General features: G+C 37.9%; 1 protein-coding gene across 1 annotated transcript; it reads right to left on the bottom strand.

Moving 5' to 3' along the window:
- Positions 1-14,388: 14,388 nt before the first annotated feature.
- LOC117072777 (PRELI domain containing protein 3B-like) lies at positions 14,389-15,032 on the bottom strand. The gene is given in 3 exon segments (XM_033193178.1): positions 14,389-14,683; positions 14,774-14,885; positions 14,888-15,032. Coding segments are annotated over 3 exon segments (492 nt in total). The 5' UTR covers positions 14,973-15,032.
- Positions 15,033-18,033: the final 3,001 nt, after the last annotated feature.

Here is an 18,033-nt window from a genome sequence, read left to right on the forward strand (position 1 = left end):
CGCCCACTGCAAGCTCCGCCTCCCAGGTTCACGCCATTCTCCTACCTCTGCCTCCCGAGTAGCTGGAACTACAGGTACTCGCCAATTTTTTGTATTTTTAGTAGAGATGGGTTTTCACCATGTTAGCCAGTATGGTCTCGATCTCCTGACCTCGTGATCTGCCCGCCTCAGCCACCCAAGTGCTGGGATTACAGGCGTGAGCCACCAAGCCCGGCCGAGTCTTCTGTACTTTTCTTAGTATGCCTGAAGGTTTGTAAAAATTTTTTTCAACTTTTCACTGGTTTCAGTCAATATCTTCTATATATATATTTTTATATTTCATTTTCATGTATTTCTGCTCTGATCTTTATTATTTCTTTTCTTCTATTAACTGTGGGTTTGATTTGCACTTGCTTTTCTAATTCCTTAAAATGTATCATTAAGTAATTTATTTGAAGTTTTTCTTCTTTTTGATGTTGGCACTTATAGATGTAAATTTCTCTCTTAATACTGCTTTTGCTGTATCCCATAGGCTTTGGTATTTTGCGTCTCCATTGTCATTTGTTTCAAGGAAGTTTTAAATTTTCTTCTTAATTTCTTCATCAACCCAGTGTTCATTCAGGAGTATATGTTTAATTTCTGCATGTTTGTATAATTTCCAAAATTCTTCTTGTGTGGCAAGTTCTTGAGCTGTGTCATGGTTGGTTGTAAGAGTGTTTGCTTTATAATATTCACTAAGCTATGTATTTGTTATGTGCTATTTTCTGTGTCTGTTTTATTTCATAATATAATGGTAAAGGAAATTCCATGTGGCTATGCTTTCTAAAGTCTAACCTACCCTATCAAACTTCACCAGGAGCCTCTGATGCAGGACAGGCAAGCCCCAAATTTGAGGCTTATCAAGTGAAGTTTCTTGGCTTTGCCCAGGAAAGAATGTAAGGGTTAGCCAGTGGTGGTAAGCAGCAACTTTTGGTGAAGTGACAGTGTATAGCAGCAGCAGAAGCGCTGCTCCTTGTGGAGCAGAGCTACCTTATAGGCAGTAGATACCCAGGGTAGCAGCTCAGAGGCAGTTCTGCACTCATATTTATACCCCCTTTTAATTATATGCAAATTAAGGAGCATTTTATGCAATTTCTAGGATGAGGGTGGTAACTTCCAGGTTGCTGGGCCCTTACCATGGAAAGGAGCAGTAACTTCTGGGTGTTGCCATGGCAATGGGAAACTGACATGGCACAGTAACAGGTGTATCTATGGGGAGGTGCTTCCACCCTGGGTCCGTTTTAGTTAATCCTCAACTTGGTCCAGTGTCTGAGCCCCACCTCCAGAGTCTAGTCCTGTCTCTTGCCTCACCTCAATCTCAAAGTGTTACTTTTTCCTCAAATCTCATTCTTTATTTGTTTTTCAAGATCTCAGCTCAGGCACAAGCCTAATACATCCTGGTTTGCTAGGGGACAAGTCCTAATTTTCCTGGAGTGTTCCCTTTCTTTCTTGAAAGTGTTTCTGATTGGGCAATGAAGTGTATAGTATAGCCACCCTCCTAATAAATAATGCTATCTCCTTTCTGTCTGGATTCAGACTTATTGAGATATAGCCCAGAAACCCAACTGAAAGAAAGCAAAATTTCAGCTTCATAACTGATACAGCTGGTGGAGAATGAAGCTCTAGGTCTTGTTAACATCTTACCCCAAAATTAGGCAGATGTGCCACCTAGACACAAGCAGCACTGAACAGCATACCACCACTGCCCCTCCACCCAGTCTGCAGTGGGGCCACTTCATAGAACAGCAGAGGAATGAGTAAGGGAGGGTGGGGGGCAAGAAAGGCCAATAGTGTTGCTCTGCAGTGCTTCCCCTGCATAGAAACGTGAATCTGTGGAGAAGAGGTTTCCTCTGCAACTGTCACACATTTAAAATGAGGGCAGTTATGTGTATGATTTTCTACAGCTCCGATCCACGGGTCACTTGGGTGCATTGAGCAAGTGCACAGGTTGGTTTAACTTGGACTGGGATTTTGTTAGGTGACTGCTAAGGTCTAATATCAACCAACCATAACCTATAAATTTATTTGTATCAAACCAATCAACCCTATAAAATACAAACCAAGGCGGGGGGAAAGTCAAACATTGGCCTTTTTTCAAAGTGATAGTGGTATTGTGGTTATGTTAAAAAGATATACTATCTTTAGAGATGTATAAGGAAACAGTTACGAATGAAATGGTAGCTTGTCTGGGATTGTCTTTGAAATAATCTAGTGGGTGGCCACATGGTGGCTCACGTCTATAATATCAGCACTTTGTGAGGCTGAGGTGGGGGAATCACTTGAACCCAGGAGTTTGAAACCAGCCTGGGCAGCATAGTGAGATCCCCCATCTCTACAAAAACAAAAATCTAGTGGGAATGGGACTAGGTAAAACAAGATGGTCCACGAGTTAATAATTGTTGACACACCTTTTATATTTTTAAAAGCAGTCATCCATATTGTCACATTGCTGAAGCACAATAAGGATGGTGAAGGCTAAGAAATACCCTTGGACTGAGTTGCTAGGAAGTCACTAGTGACCCTTAAGAGAGAAGTTTTGTAGATTTGTGAAGAGTCAAGAGAATGGAAGTGTAACTTGTATTTCAAGTCTTGAGGGAGCGAGAAATTAGGAAGTCAAAGAGCGAAGAACTGCTGACGATAGAAAAAAATAATGTGCACTGTCTTTCTTCTTTATCTCACAAATGTACACAAAACAAATTTAGAATTATTTTTAATAGTAGGATCAAATTATACATTATTACAGAGGGAAATACACAATTAGTAAAATGAATAAATATTTAAATACTAAAAGTACTTCAGAGTTTACTAGGGTTTTAACAATCATTGTTCATTTCTTTAACTTTTCACTTAAAAATAATTTCACACTTACAAAAAAGTTGTAAAAACAGTACAAAGGATATCTGCAAGCCCTTTGCCCAGATTCCCAAAAGCTTATACCTTACCCAAGGATAGTAAAATTATCAGAATCAAGAAATTAACATTGATACAGTACTATTAATTAGTGCATATCAAACTTCAGCAACCATTCCATGAATTTCCTTTCTGGTACAAGACCTAACCCAGGATTCCATGATGGATTTAGGTATCATGTATCCTTGGGTCTTTTAATCTGTGCTAGTTCCTTGGTCTTTTTTGTTTATTTGTCTTCCACCAACTTTGACACTTTTTGAAGAGTATTGACTGACTAGTTATTTTGAAGAATGTCACTCAGTTTGAATTTTTCTGATGTTTCTTCATGATTCAAATTAGGTTATGCGCCCTTTGGCAAGAAGACCATAAAATTGATATTCAATGCATTATATTGAGAAGCACATGATATCAACTTATTCCATTACTGCCAATAACTTTTAATCACTTAAGAGGATGTCTACCAAGCTTTTCCAACAAGTTATTCTTTTTCCATGGTGATTAATATGCATCTTACGGAAAGATACTTTGTGACTCAGTAAACTATTCTGTATCTCATCAAATTTTCACTCAGAAATTTAAGAATTTATCAATTATTCTTGTCTGAAGAAAAATGATTACTGTGATGTTTGCCAAATTGATTTTCCATTTTCATCATTCCTTTGTCTAACATCTATAAGTTGGAAGCCTACTGTGAGAAGATTTTACTTGTTTATTTATATCATTGTGGGCCCTTGGTTTTTTATTTTAGTCTATGGGTCATAATCCATTACTATAATTTTTTCTTATTGTTACTTACATTTTCTCAAATCTGACCATTGAGAGCCCCTCTAAGTTGATTGCTGTGTCCTTTTGACATATTTTAAGTTGTTCCCACTTGAAATAAAGACACGCTAAAAATATTGGCTTAGATGCTGAGAAGATAAAATCCAGAGACTTCCGGAGGCTCATCCCTTCCACTTTTTCATGAGCTTGGAAAGAAGCTGATTCTTCAGAAGAGTAGGCTATCCAGAGGCTGACCTCAGGACAGTTCCCCTTTCTAAGAAGGCCATCTCCTTTCCATGAAGTTCCCACTGTTTTACAGGTGTCTAGAGCTTTCCTGGCCCCTTTCTGTGCTTTGTTAACTACGTAAAGTGGCACAGGCGTGGGGTCCTTCCTCCAGTGTGCTTTCCATGGTATCCTGGATATTCACGATTCGAGATTGCCTCACTGCAGGATAGCAAGAGGATGGAGCTCATAACCTCTGATGCTTCTTTGACTGCTTTTTCCTAAAAATCTTATTTTATATTTATATCTTGTGGTGTCCATGTCCTGTTTTCACAACAGATCACAGAATGCAACTCTATCATTTAGATTATACTCATGTAATAATTTTAAAGAATATTATAATTTTCCACATGATGAAATTAATTATTGTGAGTACCACATAGACTAATACATACACTTACTCTATGTAAGTTTTAACAAAATTATATGTGTCATTTTACACTGATTTACAGTATTTCTATATTTTAATGGTATAAAAATGAACTACTACTTAAACATGATATTATGAATGATTAGAAAATGGATGAAAGTGCCAGTAAGTTAACAATTATTCTAAGTATAATGTACAATGAAAAATTAACAAGTCCAAATTAAGTTTTTGGGGTATTTTACATTAGATTGCAATTATACATTGCTTAATGACAGAGATATCCTCTTCTGAGAAATGCATCATTAGAAGATTTTGTCATAGTGCAAACATCATAGCATGTACGTACACAAACCTAGGTGGTACAGCCTACTACACACCCAGGCTGCATAGCTTATTGTTCCTAGGCTACAAACCTGTATAGCATATTAGTGTGTTGAACACTGTAGGACACTGGAACACAGTGTTAAGTGTTTATGTCTTCATCCATATCTAAACATAGAAAAGACAGTAAAAATACAATATAAAAGATAAAGAAATGGTACACCTGCCTAAGGCATGTGCCATGAACAGAACTTACAGAACTCAAAGTTACTCTGGGTGTCAGTGAGTGAGTGGTGAATGAATGTGAAGACCTAGGACATTGCTGTACACTACTGTGGACTTTATAAACACTGTATGCTTAGGCTACACTAAATTTATAAAAATTATTTTTCTTTCTTCAATAACAAGTTAACTTATTGTAACGTGTTTTACTTCATACATTTAAAATTTTTCTAACTTTTTGACTTTTGCAATAACACTTAGGTTAGAACACAAACATATTGTATAGCTGTACAGAAATATTTTCTTTCTTTATACCTTATTCTATAAACTGTTTTCTATTTTTTAAAATGTTAGGGGTCCAGTGTGGCAGTTTGCATTGTAATCCCAGTACTTTGGCAGACGAAGGTAGGAGGATTGCTTGAGCCCAGAAGTTTGAGGCTGCAGTGAGAGCTATGCTTGTACCATTGCACTCCAACTTGGACAAAAACATACTGTAGCCTAGGCCTACACAGGATCAAGATCATCAGTATGACTGTCTTCCACCTCCACACCTTGCTCCACCAGAAGGTCTTCAGGGGCAATAGTACACATGGAGCTACCATCTCCTATGATAGCAATGCCTTCTTCTGGAATACACCTGAAGGATCTGCCTGAGGCTGTTTTGCAGTCAACTTTTTAAAAAACAAGTAGACATAGTACACTCTAAAATGATAATAAAAAGTGTTGTCTAATAAATACATAACCCAGTAGCATAGTCATTTATTATCGTTATCAAGTGTTACATACTATACACAATTGCATGTGCTATACTTTCATAGACTGGCAGTGTGGCCCATTGCTGAATGAAATATCATCATGTGGTGCATGACTATAAGTTCAGGTATGGGCTATAAAGAAGCAAATATCAGTACAAATTTAAACGTTTTTATGACAAAATATTTCGTTCAGTTTAATTGCTTTTAATTTTTTTTTTTTTTTTTTTTTTTTTTTGAGACGGAGTCTCGCTCTGCCACCCAGGCTGGAGTGCAATGGCCGGATCTCAGCTCACTGCAAGCTCCGCCTCCCGGGTTTACGCTATTCTCCTGCCTCAGCCTCCCGAGTAGCTGGGACTACAGGCGCCCGCTACCTCGCCCGGCTAGTTTTTTTGTATTCTTTTAGTAGAGACGAGGTTTCACCGTGTTAGCCAGGATGGTCTCGATCTCCTGACCTCGTGATCCGCCCGTCTCGGCCTCCCAAAGTGCTGGGATTACAGGCTTGAGCCACCGCGCCCGGCCAATTGCTTTTAATTTTTTAAGAATTGAGAATGATCATATTTTCTGAGGTTTTACTTTAATTTTTTGAGTGACTTCTAGACCCTAATGGATATGTTGTGTTACTGCAGGGGCATTCTGTGAGGGTGGAGCTTGAGACTCTTGGCGTTTAAAAGGGGGCAGGGATTTAAGGTGAAAGGAGGCAAAGAGATATGCTAAAAGGGAAAGAAGGAAAAAAGGAAAGACAATTCAAGGAGGAAATTTTAACATCTATTCAGAGTCAAAATCATATTTGGCTCTGATGTGGCAGCTGAAAATAGAGAATCTCAATTTTTGATTAAATTATGTAGCATATGCGTAGGATGGGCTGGTGGGGTCAAGAGTTGATGCTCTGAAATCAGACCAACCTGGGTTTAGTTCCAGTGCCACCACTTATGAGTTGTGTGACATTAGACAAGTTCCTGAACATTCCTGAGGCTTGTGTAAAATGACAATGTTTGTTGTAAAGAACTTAGCACAGTGAATAGACCATAATAAACCCTCTGTTAAGTGTGAGCTATTACCATTGTCTGAGATCAAACAATGGGACCGTCATTTAATTGTACACTTAATATCAGTCTGAGACTATTAGGATGAAAGTGATGCCAATGAAAATGATCAATAATTTTGTGGTTTTACAGAAACATGGAACAGGCTCTATTTATGTACATAAATGAATCTGAGACTTTAAAAGCTCCCAGCCTGGGGCATTCTCAAGGATCCTGCCTCTCATATATCATAATTAAATCCATTGTAACCACTGAGCTGAAGCTGTGGATTCATTAGTTCCTGAAAGTTGACATTTAAAAACTGTGGACGGAGCTAATCTGAGGGTGGAAGAACACTGTATGGAGGTAGTACATGACTACTGAGAAAAAGGTGTTGCCTTTTCTCACACAAAGTTTGACCAGTTGAAGTTCAAATGAATGTGGGTTGATTGAAAATGCCTAGTGGTGTCATTTAGCTGTTTCTTAAAAAGGTTTTTGAAGACTTTAAGCTGTAACATTTGAGCCTGTGGAGCTAAACAGATGCTTTCAGGGACTTGGTGTGAGTAATGTTCTCCTATTATAGCCTGGGTCATAATTCATCAAATATTGCTGTAGTGGCCTGGAAGAGGCAATATATCTCTTGAGTGTGCACAGGGGATGTATTCTAATGCTGGAAGATCTGGTTCAGTAACCAAAAACATATTTAGAGCTAAAAATGAAAATTCCAATGGGAAATCCCATGATTTAAATAAACGTTTGGGCTGGGCGCAGTGGCTCATGCCCGTAATCTTAGGCGTAGGGAGGCTGAGGTGAGAGAATTGCTTGAGGCCAGGAGTTCAAGATATGCCTGGGCAGCACAGAAAGACCCTATATCTACAAAAATGAAGAAATTATCTGGGCATATGGTGCATGCCTGCAGACCCAGCTACTTGAGAGGCTGAGGCGGGAGGATCACTTGAGCCCAGGAGGTCGAGGCTCCAATGAGCTATGATTGCACAACTGCGTTCCAGCCTGGGTGACAAAGCAAGACCCTGTCTCTAAAATAAATACATAAACAAATAAATTTCTAGAGGATCTGCTTCAGGTTAGCTAATCATCAGCTCCCAAGATGTTGATGCCATTTGTGCTCAGAACAGAACAAAGCTCTTGTGGGAACAGAATTATTACTAATTCTAATTTTTCAGTATAACCATTAGCATCTTTGCTCCAATCGTAGAGCAGCCGAGTCCTGGTGATATGGGTTGTTTTTGTGCTGTTGAAGATGACAATGTCACACTTGTTTTAGTGTATTTTTCACGTTTTTCCATGAGTTGCCTGAAGTCATTCATTTAGTGGGTTATTGCCTTGGATTGTGTTTAACTGCTCTCAAGACTTCTGGAAATATTTGAAGCATGGGACAGGTGTGGCCAGCCTAGCCACCTTCTTATTCTTATCCCCACAAATGATCAGACTAGCAGTTCAATTAAGAGAAAATGCTTCCTAGCAAACTACTAGCCTGTTTGCTGAATGAGGTACTGTGGCATGGAAAATGGGGCCAGCCCTTGCAGTATTTTAGTTGAATTCACCTGCCTAATATTAAATAAAATCTCCACTTGTCATCATTGGAAAGTAGAGAGAAGAGGGCAAAAGCAGAAAGAAGATGTCGAAAACACACCAATAAGCAAGCCCTATTCTCTAACTTCTGACCCAAGGACCATCACTTCGCTAACAAGAATTTTCAATGGATTGCAGCAATTCTTCCTTCTTGTTCTATTTTCTTGTTTTTTTCTTTCAACTTTTATTTTAGGTTCAGTAGGTACGTGTGCAGGTTTGTTACAAGGGTAAATTGCATGTTACTGGAGTTTGGTGTACAAATGATCCCATCACTCAGGTAGGGAGCATAGTACTGGATGGTTTTTCAACCTTTACTTCCTCTCACCCTCTCATCCTCCCCTCTCTAGTAGTCTCAGATTTCCATTGTTCTCATGTTTATGCCCATGTGTACTCAATATTAGCTCCTACTTATGAGTGAGAACATGTGATATTTAATTTTCTGTTCCTGCCTTAGTTTGCTTATGATAATGGCCTCCAGCTTCATCTAAGTTATTGCAAGGACACAATTTCATTCTTTTTTATGGTTGCATAGTATTCCATAGTGGGTATATACCACATTTTCTTTATTCAGTCCACCATTGATGAGAATCTAGGTTGATTCTATGTCTTTGCTATTGTGAATAGTGCTGTAATGAACATTTGTGTGTGTATGTCTTTTTGGTAGAATGATTTATTTTCCTTTGGGTAAGATTGCAGTGTCAAATGCTAGTTCTGTTTTAAGTTCTTTGAGAAATCTCCAAACTGCTTTCCACAGAGGCTGAACTAATTTACATAACAACCAATAGTGTATAAGTGTTCCCTTTTCTCTGCAACCTTACCAGAACGTGTTATTTTTAGACTTTTTAATAATAGCCATTCTAACTGGCATAAGATGGTATTTCATTGTGGTTTTGATTTGCATTTTTCTAATGATTACTGATGTTGAGCTTTTTTTCATGTATTTGTTGGCCACATGAATGTCTTCTTTTGAGAAGTGTCTGTTCATGTCCTTTGCCTATTTTTAAATGAGATCATTTGTTTTTTGATCATTGAATTTTTAAGTTCCTTATAGATTTTGGATATTAGACATTTGTCAGATGCATAGTTTGTGAATATTTTCTCCCATTCTGTACGTTGTCTGTTTACTCTATTGATAATTTCTTTTGCTGTGCAGAAGCTCTTTAATTTAATTAGTTTCTACTTGTCAATTTTTGGTTTTGTTGCAAATGCTTTTGTGGACTTAGACATAAATTATTTCCCAAGGTCCATGTCTGGAATGGTATTTTCTAGTTTTTCTTCTAGAATTTTAATAGCTTTATATTTTACACTTGAGTTTTTAATCCATCTTGAGTTAATTTTTGTATATGGTGAGAGGTAGGGGTCCAGATTCAATCTTCTGCATATGCCTACCAAGTTATCTCTGAACAATTTGTTGAATAAATAACAGAAGTCAATTTACCATTGCTTTTTATTGTCAATTTTGTTGAAGATCAGGTGGTTATAGGTGTGGCTTTATATCTGGGTTTTCTGTCCTGTTCCATTGGTATATGTGTCTGTCTTTTTACCAGTACCATGTTGTTTTGGTTACTGTAGCCTTATAGTATAGTTTGAAATCTTGTAGTAAGACGCTGCCAGTGTTGTTCTTTTTGCTTATAATTGCTTTGGCTATTTGGACTCTTTTATGGTTCCATATGAATTTTAGAATCATTTTTTCTAATTCTGTGAAAAATGACATTGGTAGATAGGAATAACATTGAATTTGTAAGCTTTGGGCTTATGGCCATTATAACAATATCAATTCCTCTAATCCATGAGCATGTAATGTTTTTTCATTTGTTTGTGTTATCTCTGATTTATTTCAACAGAATTTTGTAATTCTCATTGTAGAGATCTTTCACCTCCTTGGATAGCTGTATTCCTAAGTTTTATTAAAAAGTCATTTTTCTGGTTATTATGTATGGGATTATGTTCTAGATTTGGCTCTCAGCTTGAACGTTACTGGTGTATAGAAATGTTACTGAGTTTTGTACATTGATTTTGTAACCTGAACCTTTAGTGAAGTCATTTATCAGTTCTAGGAGCCTTTTGGCAGATTTCTTGAGGGTTTTCTAGGTATAGTATTGCGTTGTCAGTAAAGAGAGATAATTTGATTTCTTCTTTTCCTATCTGGATGCTTTTTATTTCTTTCTTTTGCCTGATTGGTCTGGCTAGAACTTTCAGTACTATCTTGAATAGGAATAGTGAGAATAGGCATCCTTGTCTTGTTCCAGTTCTCAAGGGGAATACTTCCAGTTTTTGTCCATTCAGTATGATGTTGGCTGTGGGTTTGTCATAGATGGCTCTTATTATTTTGAAGTATGTTTCTTTGATGCCTAGTTTGTTGAGGGTTTTTAACATGAAGGGGTGTTGAATTTTATTGTAAGTCTTTTCTGCATTTATCGATACGATCATATGATTTTTGTTTTTAATTCTCTTCACATGGTGAATCACACTGATTAATTTGTGTATGTTGATCTAACCTTGCATCCTGGGGATAAAGTGCACTTGATCATGATGAATTAACTTGTTGATATGCTGCTGGATTCAGTTTGCTAGTATTTTGTTGGGCCAGGTTTTGGTATCAGAATGATGCTGGCCTTGTAGAATGAGTTAGGGAGAAGTCCCCCTCTCCCTGATTTCTTGGAATAATTTTAGTAGGATTTGTACTAGTTCTTTGTTGTATGTCTGGTAGAATTCAGCTGTGAATCTGGTCCAGGACTTTTTTAGCTGTTAGGTTTTTTAAATTACTGATTCAGTTTTGGAACTTGTTATTTGTCTGTTCAGGGTTTCAGTTTCTTTCTGGTTTATTCTTGGGAGGTTGTGTGTTTCCAGGAATTTGTCCATTTCTTCTAGGTTTTCTAGTTTATGTGCATAGAGGTGTTAGTAATGGTCTCTGAGGGCTTTTTGTTTGGTGGGGTCAGTTGTAATGTCATCTTTGTCATTTCTGATTGTGCTTATTTGGATCTTCTCTTGTTCTTTCTTTGCTAACCTAGCTAGTGGTGTATCATCCTTATTTATTATTTGAAAAAACCAAACTTTTGGTTTCATTGATCTTTTTAATAGATTTTTGAGTCTCAATTTCATTCAGTTCTACTCTGATTTTGGTTATTTCTTTTTTTCTGTTAGCTTTGGGGTTAATTTGCTCTTGTTTTTCTGGTTCCTCTAGATATGATGTTAGGTTGTTAATTTGAGATCTTTCTAACTACTTGATGTATGCATTTAGTACTATAAACTTTCCTTTTAACACTGTTTTAATGGTTTTCTAAAGACTTTGGTGTATTGTATCATTGTTTTCATTAGTTTCAAAAAGTTTTTTATTTCTGTCTTAATTTTGTTCATTACCCAAAAGCTATTCAGGATCAAACTGTTTAATTTCTGTATAATTGTATTGTTTTGAGAGATCTTGATATTGATTTCTGTTTTTTTTTGCACTGTCATTTAAGAGGGTGGTTAGTATGATTTCAGTTTTTTAACAATTTATTGAGACTTGCTTTACAGCCGAGCATGTGGTTGATATTGAGTATGTGCCATATGCAGATAAGAAAAATGTAATTCTGCTGTTGTTTGGTGGAGTATTCGGTAGATGTCTATTAAATCCAATTAGTCAAGTGTTGAGTTTAAGTCCAGAATATCTTTGTTAGTTTTCTGCCTTGATGATGTGTCTAATGCTGTCAGTGGGGCTGTTGAAGTCTGCCACTATTATCGTGTGGCTAAGTCTCTTTTTAAGTCTCTAAGAACTTGTCTTATGAATCTGCGTGCTCCAGTGTTGGGTGCGTGTATATTTAGGATAGTTGAGTCTTCCTGTAGGACCATTTATCATTATGTAATGACCTTCTTTGTCTTTTTTGATCATTTTGGTTTAAGATCTTTTTGATCTGACATAAGACTAGCAATCCCTGCTCTTTTTTTTTTTCTATTTGTATGATAGATCTTTCTCCATCCCTTTGCTTTGAGCCTATGGGTGTTATGTGTGAGATGGATCTCTTGAAGACTGCAGACAGTTGGGTCTTTGTTCTTTATCCAACTTGCTACTCTATGTCTTTTTAATGGGGCATTTAGCCTGTTTACATTCAAGGTTAATATTGATAGATGAGGGTTTCATCCTATCATTATGTTGTTGGCTGGTCGTTAGGTAAACTTGATTGTATAGTTGCTTGCTAGTGTCAGTGGGCTACGTAGTTAAGTGTGCTTTTCTTTTTCACTTAAAAGAAAGTTTTTATTAACAAAAGTTTTTCTGAATCTACTTTTCAACTTTAGTATTAAATAGTCCAAAGGTTTCATTTATTAACACTTATTCCAGTTTAATCCTCTTAAATACATTTGCTTGCTGTGTATTTATGTTTAACAGGTAAAAGCTATCAATTACCAGCTATTTCAAAAAAGGTAACTAACTACACTGGAAAATGAAAATTTATAGAATTTTATCATTAGATCAGAGTTTAAAAGATCAAAAGATAAGGATTTGTTTAAAAATCTCTTATCTTTAGAGCATTACACCTTTTTCAGAACAGGTATAATTTGCAGAAAGTATACAAGGCAGATTTTCACCAAATATCAATTATTTAGTGATTTTTTTTAGCTGAAATGTTATTTCACTTGTAAAAACTATCTCTGGTTACAAAAATGAATCAGAAACCTTATTAAATTTAACCTGCTTTTACAAATGTCTTAAGAATTCTTAAGCTAAACAACTTTTAAGTAGAAAAATGATAGTTTAAAAATAGTTTGTTATACTATTGCTGTGGTTTATGTATATATATTAACTGGTTTCTTTGATAGGAAACATGACTAGAAGTTTATCACACATTAAGCACAGTAAAATAAAGGCAAGAGTTAATCATCTTGTAGCAAAAATACTCTCTATGCAACAATTGCAAATGTCAAAGCTATTATTTAGTGGTTGATAATTGCCCGCTATAAAATATAAAACTAAGTACATTTACTGAATTGTTTTTCAATTTGAAGTTGCCCTCTGACATCCCAAATAAGGAATCCCCATAAATAAAAGCTGCAGTACAATTCACTTAGTTGTTAGTTTCAGGCCAAGCCTCCCCCCACCATTATCCTTGTTCTTCCCCACCACCCCCAAATCCTGCAGTGGCACTGTATTATTAAGTACCTGGGGTTTATGCTTCACAGCAAGACATCATTTGAGTAATTTCAAATGATGTGCAGCTCCTTCATGTAAAAAAGATGTTTTTTGGTCACAATTACTTCAAAAAGTGATTATATTCAAATAATCTGACATATCATACCTTAGCAGTTACAAAACCATGATTTTGACACATGAAAATTTTTAAGTTAGGCAAATGTGAAATGCTAAAAGATGTGAACAGCTGTTCTTCTCTTTAAGTTAGAGCACTGCAAAACCCAGGTAATGACTTTATTTTTTTTTCAGTAAACATAACCAGCCCATGATACAGCATACTAAATCACAAAGTACAAATCCAAGGAAGTTAATACCTTTACTAAGATACAAAACTTTGGCAAATCAATACAGTACTCTGTAATGAAACCATACTTTTGTTGGAGTCTTGTTACTTTAGTGATAATTTTCACTCCAAAAATATTTAAGTACCAAATCAAAACACTGGTTTTGAATGGTGGTTTATAGCACAGCAAGTTATTTTACACAAAATATATTATAAAACTACACAATTTATCCTTTTAAGTGAGTTCCCTTGTACAAGCTGTTGAAGTGTACAGCAGCAGGGCAATGGGCATCTATAGGAGGTGGCTCTGCTCTGTTCTGGGGTTGGTCCAAAGTCAGGTGGAGTCCCAATATATGAAAAGCTTGAAAATTCTACCTTAAGGAGATTCAATATCAATACCAATTTCCAAGGAGTTCTTGTTGAATTTTCACAGAAAGACTGGAACCCTCAAAATCAGATAGTAATTTCAAACAACATTAATTTCAGATGATCCCTTTTATTTAGAGGCCCTGAATCCATTTTGATCAAAAATCACATAGACTTACACCAGCTTATCAAAAAAAAAAAACAAAAAACAAAAAAAAAACTACCTAAAATATAGTTGTATTTTTAAACTAACAAATAAATATACAGTCAGCTTGGAGAGACCTGGGCTACCCAACGTTGTCTACCAACTGTCATGATCACTTCTCTGCAAATGCTGCTGCCGCCATTGGAGTCCTTATGCTTCCTTTTGCTGAGGCTGTCAGTTCCTCAGTCTCAGCATTTAATTTATATATTGCCCATTCTATTGCTTCTCGACCTTTACTAGCATTTGAGGATATCATACTTGACATCAGTTCTTCAAAGTAACTGCTGAGGCTAATTCTTTTCATGGTGATTATGGCTTCTTGAGTCAAAATAGTTTATTCTGGGTCCTGAGGATGTGCTTTGTATATAAGTCTCTCATCTACTGAAACCATATTTGTAAATGAAACATTAGTAGATTTAAGTTTCATTGTTTTCTCTACAGGATCAACTACAGAATGTTCTTGCATTTATGTTTTCATTCTTGTTGCACCAATAAAAGACTTCACAATGGAAGGTAGTCCCCACTCTGTGCTGAGAAGTCTGTGGCTGTGTAACTTTCCAGAGGGATCTATATGTCTGTCCAATACATCAACTCCAACCACAGTTGGTTCATAGGGTTTGGGTATTTCTGCATTGCAGCTGTTGTAACAGTTTCCCACGGATGGTCAAAGACGTGCTCCAAAGTCCAGATCTTCATGGTGCTGGCAGCCTGAGTGATGTACAGGTGATGCCAGGGACAACGAGGCACAGAGGCTACACTGGCCCCTGCCCCCTCACACCCGTAAGTGTGTGTGTGTGTGTGTTTTTAATGGCAGAAATCTTTCTTTTGTTGTCATATTTAGCACTTCCTTAAGGACCTTATGTAAGGCAGGCCTAGTGGTAAAACATTTCCTTATTATTTGCTTGTTTGAAAAGGATTTTATTTCTCCCTTGCTTATGAAGCTTAGTTTGGCTGGATACGAAATTCTTGGTTGGAAGTTCTTTTCTTTAAGGACACTGAAAATAGGCCCCCGATCTCTTCTAGCTTGTAAGGTTTCTGCTGAAAGGTCCAGTGTTAACCTGATGGGGTTTTCTTTTTAAGTGACTGGCCCCTTTTCTCTACCTTTAAGATTTTTTCCTTTCCTATTGGTCTTGGACAATCTGATGACTGTGTCTTGGAAATGGTCATCCTGTATAGTATCTTGCAGGGGTTTTCTGAATTTTTTGAATTTGCATGTCAACCTCTCTAGCATGATTGGGAAAATTTTTGTAAATTATATACTGAAATATGTTTTCCAAGCTGCTAACTTTCTTTCCTTCTCTTTCAGGAATGTCAATGAGTCATAGGTTTGGTCTCCTTACATAATCCCATATTTCCCAGAGGTTTTGTTCATTTTTAAAAATTCTTTTTTCTATATTTTTGTCTGCTTGCATTGATTTGAAGGAGCAATCTTCAAGCTCTGAGATTTTTTTCCTCAGCTTGGACTATTCTGTTTTTAATACTTCCATTGTATTCCAAAATTGCTGTAGTGAATTCTTCAATTCTAGAAGTTCAGTTTGAATCTTTCTTAAAATGTTTATATCATCTTTCAATTCATGGATCATTTATGTTGAATATGGTTGATTGACTTCAACTATAAGTTGGAGTTATGGATGTTTTCAGATGGACAAGCCTTAGTATAGCACTCCTGAGCTGTGTCCTCTAGCCCTAGGTATCTGGGACCATCCCCACGCCTTTGCCCTCTGGCCCTTCTAGGTTGAGCACTGGCTGTATTGAGGTTGGAGGGTTGAGGTGCTCCTAGGTCACTGGCAAAAGTGCTCTGTTGGTGGCTGCTGGCTAAAGTGCTGCATCAGGAATTGCCAGCAAAAGCACTCCAGCAAGACAGCTGGGGGACCATTGGTGAAAGTGCTCCAGTAGAGCAGGGGGGGCCACAAGTGAAAGTGCTATGGGGGGGTGGCAGGGGCCACCAGTAATAGCACTATGGCATCGGTGATTGGCAAAAGTGCTCTAGCAGAGCAGGGGAGGCTTTACTGTGTGCCTGATTTCATGGAAGTGGCTAGGCAGGGACCCTGGGAGGGACCAGTGGATGGGGGTGTGTGTGTGTAAATCACAGTTACCTTGGTCCCATGAGAAAGACAGCCCTGCTTGCCAGGTCAAGCAGTTAACAAAGGTCAGAGCCACCTAGAGGAGTATGGAGAGCCTTGTGGTATGTCTGTATTCCTCTGCACCTCTTTGTAAACCAAATTCCCCAGGTTCCGTGCAGACTGGATCTCTGTCTCTACTGACTCTCCTGGTAGTTTTCCCTGCCAACTTAAATGCTCGTAGGGGCCATGCGATCTCCTGCAGCTAGGATACCAGCCATCCATGGTAAGAGTTGGCCACTCTGCAATTCCCTCACTCACCCCTTCCTTGGGAGCTTTCAGGGGCAGGAATGAGACCCAGCACTTAGCAACCTTGTGCAGGGTTCCCAGCTTCCTCCCCCTTCAGCCCCAGTATCTGCATCATTTCTCCATCCACTTTCAGTGCATTCTCTCATAAGATCTGTTTGGAGTATGCCATGCTACTCTTAGTCGGAGAAGCTACTCTGGCCTCTCTTAGTCGGTGAAGCTCTTCCTGGTTGGATTTAGTCAGCCATCTTGTCCTTCTCCATTTTTATCCCCATAGTATCCTATTTTCTATCTCTCTTTCTTCTGAAGTTTTCTGATGGCTGTAAAAGGAATAAAAAAAAAAAAAAGATAATTGGATGGAAACTTAATTTTTTCATCCCCCCCCAAAAAAGAGAGGGAAACACTAACTTTGTACCTTACAGTCTTTCCCCCGATCAGGGAGATCAGGGTTATTACCTTAGGGGAGAGACAAGTGAAGAAGACAAATTATTGACTTTTAATTTCCAATAGTTTAATAGTTTCTTGATGTCTATGGCAGAGTCAAAGACTTAAATTGGATAAGTTCAGGTTTTTGAAAGAGAAAAGGTATTTTGATTTCCCAAAGCTTAAGAGACTGAAGGATTCAGAGCATAATGTTTACACAATAGACATTAGAATGGGAAGACAGTGTGAAGTGACAACTAATTCTTCCCCTCAATGGGCCTGGAGGTAGATGCTGATATGGATCTGAGAGAAGTGCTCCACCCTCAGCCTCCACCATGGACCAGCAGCAATAATCATATCCAACCCATGTAGTACTTACTATATGCCAACCAGTATTCCAAGTGGACTTATTTTAATCCATGTACTCTTCTCAACAACCTTATGATGTAGATCCCATTTTGTAGATGAGAAAACTGAGGCACAAAGGAGTCAAGAGACAGGCCCAAAATCTCATAGCTAGTAAGTGGCAGAGCCAGTGTTTGCACTCAGGAAGTTTGACTCTAGACTCCTTGTTTAGCAGTGACCAATCCCTGGGTGAGGTTGAGAGAAGGCTCAGATTGACTTGGAGGGTTCCAAGAGCAGGGAAGAATTGTGCTTGCTTTGTGGGTAAGGCCTGAGGGCGCAGCGAACCTCATGGGCACACTGAAGCAGTAGCAAAGCAGAGAGGACAATGAGGCAAATCTAGGTGAGAAGGGCTCTGGCAATTCTGAGCCTTCTGCAGCTTAGAGAAGAGCCCACAAGAATTTTCAATGTCCCTAGTGGGTTGTGGACATGGCTGAGAGAGGTTGTGACAAGGGTTTCCAGTCAGGAGCAGCATGGAAAAGCCAGAGGACACGGTGGACCCAAGCACACCGGCAGAGGATGCTATGGAGATACAGACTATTGACCAAAGACCAGCAGGTGAAAGT

The sequence above is a fragment of the Trachypithecus francoisi genome, unplaced genomic scaffold (genome assembly GCF_009764315.1).
Source record: "Trachypithecus francoisi isolate TF-2019V2 unplaced genomic scaffold, Tfra_2.0 Lachesis_group4, whole genome shotgun sequence".
NCBI lineage: Eukaryota > Metazoa > Chordata > Mammalia > Primates > Cercopithecidae > Trachypithecus > Trachypithecus francoisi.